Source organism: Gavialis gangeticus, unplaced genomic scaffold (genome assembly GCF_001723915.1).
Source record: "Gavialis gangeticus isolate Ggan-Ray unplaced genomic scaffold, GavGan_comp1, whole genome shotgun sequence".
Lineage (NCBI taxonomy): Eukaryota > Metazoa > Chordata > Crocodylia > Gavialidae > Gavialis > Gavialis gangeticus.
Window position 1 is genome coordinate 9,152,425 of NW_017728993.1, and position 2,001 is coordinate 9,154,425.

The 2,001-nt window shown below is 61.7% G+C and overlaps 1 protein-coding gene across 3 annotated transcripts in view; it reads right to left on the bottom strand.

The window, feature by feature from the left end:
* USP1 (ubiquitin specific peptidase 1) overlaps positions 1–988 on the bottom strand; it is a 28,362-nt gene extending 27,374 nt beyond the window's left edge. Inside the window, exons 1-2 of one of the 3 annotated variants that reach the window (XM_019501191.1) lie at positions 859–988; positions 484–692 (exon numbers count right to left, since the gene is read on the bottom strand). In XM_019501191.1, the coding sequence (XP_019356736.1) occupies positions 484–659 (176 nt within the window). In that variant the 5' untranslated portion in view covers positions 660–692; positions 859–988. Of the gene's footprint in view, positions 1–483; positions 778–858 lie in introns of those variants that run through there. The other 2 variants (XM_019501190.1, XM_019501192.1) reach the window with 2 other exon arrangements.
* Between the last annotated feature and the right edge of the window lie 1,013 nt (positions 989–2,001).

A 2,001-nucleotide genomic window follows, 5' to 3' on the forward strand; every position in this document is an offset into this window, starting at 1 on the left:
GAAAAAAAAAAAAAAAAAAAAAGAAAAAAAAAAAAACCAATTCACCTAAGGGGCAGAGGAAACATTCACAGCACGTGTGAACTCGGGCTTAGGGCCCGTGCGTCCGGCTCCGTTTGGTTGCATTTGGCTGGCTCACGCAGCCCTTACGAGGCGCTTGGAGAAGTTTGCCCAGGCCTCCTGAACTGGGGTGGGGAGGGCCGTTTCACACCTGCCTGGATGCAACCGCCCAGGCACGGAGACACCTGGCCCTTCCTGCCTACTAATTCTCGTAGATTTCGAGGGTCAGAGGGGACCTTGTAGCTTGAGTCCAACCCCGCTGTGCTAGGCAGGAAAGCAAGGTGGGGTCAGATACCCCCAGCCAGGTGCCTGTCTAAACTTTTCTCGAGCACGTCCTGCTCTGCCACAGGGGCTAAGGGCTCCCAGTAAAATAAAGTATGAACAACACAGGTCTGCACTAGGTGGTGGTGGTGGTGGGTTACCTACATTTCTGTGCCCCGGCTGTACTCGCACCCTGCATGCTCATTGTCTGGTGGCGCCTCCGTGAAGTCCAGGGCTCTTTTCGCCTCCTTTTTTTGGAAGAGCTTCAGGGACAGCCGGTTCTTCTTAGACGGGCTCCCTCTTGCCGGCCCGCTGCTCTCGCTGGGCAGCACCCCGGGCATCTTCCCTGGCTGGCGGGGCAAGGCGGGTGGCGCCTGTCAAACGCGCACAAGAGCACGTGGGCGGGCGAGCGCGGGATCCCCCCACGAAGTGGGGGAGCCTCTGTGACGTGGGCTGACGTCACCGCCCCGCACGGGACAGCCCTCCCTCCCGGAACTCAGCGCCCCCCGCCCCGGGGCAGGGGGTCCCGCGTGTCCTCACCCGCTACATCCTCGCGGAGCCCCGCAAGCGGCCGCGCACCCCCGCCCAGTTGCTATGGAGACAGCAGGACACCCCGCTCCCGCGCTCCCCACCACGGGGAACTTGGCGCGTTTTCCCCAGCGCCAGGACCCGCCCCCCTGGGTCCTCCCGGGGCGCGGCCGCCCCTCCCGAACGCCGGCGCGGAAATGCCGCCAGGGCCCTAGACGCCAGCCGGGGAGAAGCTGCGCGCCCTCCGCCGAGTTTCGGTCCAGCCTGGAAGCTCCTGGAGGGCCCCGCGGGGCGATCCCCGGCGCCACCCTCGAGTGCCCAGGAGTCAGGCAGTGCTCTCGGCAGCCCGCGGGGTCCTGAGAGGCCGAGCGCGGGCGGCTGTGGAGCGCCGGGGCCTCGGGGGGAGGGGCGGGTGGAACTGTCGGGGAGGGTTCGGCCGAGCCCCGCCTCCGCCAATCGGGGCGCGGGAAGCGCAGCCAATCAGGCGCTCGCTAGGGCTGAGCGTTCCGCGGGCGCTGTTCAAATGGCCGCGGGTAACTGCCGCTGGGTGGGGTTATGGTGTTCTTCTTTCGTGTGGTTTTGTCGCTCCTGCCACAATCCTCCTCATTTGCATCTGTCATGAATCAAGTTGCGCACGTTTGCATGTTCTCCTTCACTTCGCCCCCCCAAAATCTAGACTCGGGGACAACCGGGCTCGTGAGGCCTGCAGTTGGGCTGAGGCGCAGGCCATGGGGCGGGGAATGGAAAAATACAGACTACCAAGCGAGCCTGGCCCGTGCCCGCTAGGTGGTGCCCGCACTGTTTGGTTACGAGCAGCCCTCGGTCCTGTTCCTAGCTTGCTCCTCCCTGAGCCCGACCTTGCACTCTTCCAAAAACAGGGATCGTGTCTCACTGTTTCCTGTGGTTTTCCTTCGAAGCTCACACACCGCACAAAAATATGCCCTTTTCTCACAGCTGAAGCAAGCCCAAAACATTTGCCAGGAGTAAGACCACCTCAGTCATTTAGATCCGAATTGATCGTTAGCGATCCAGGCGTTGTTGATCTAAATGGCAGTGGAAAGCTGAAGGGCCAGTGCTATTTTGAGAGAGACAAAGCCAATTTGCATTCAAAAAGCCTCAAAATTGGCCTTCTGTTCATCTCATTTGCTCTCGTTC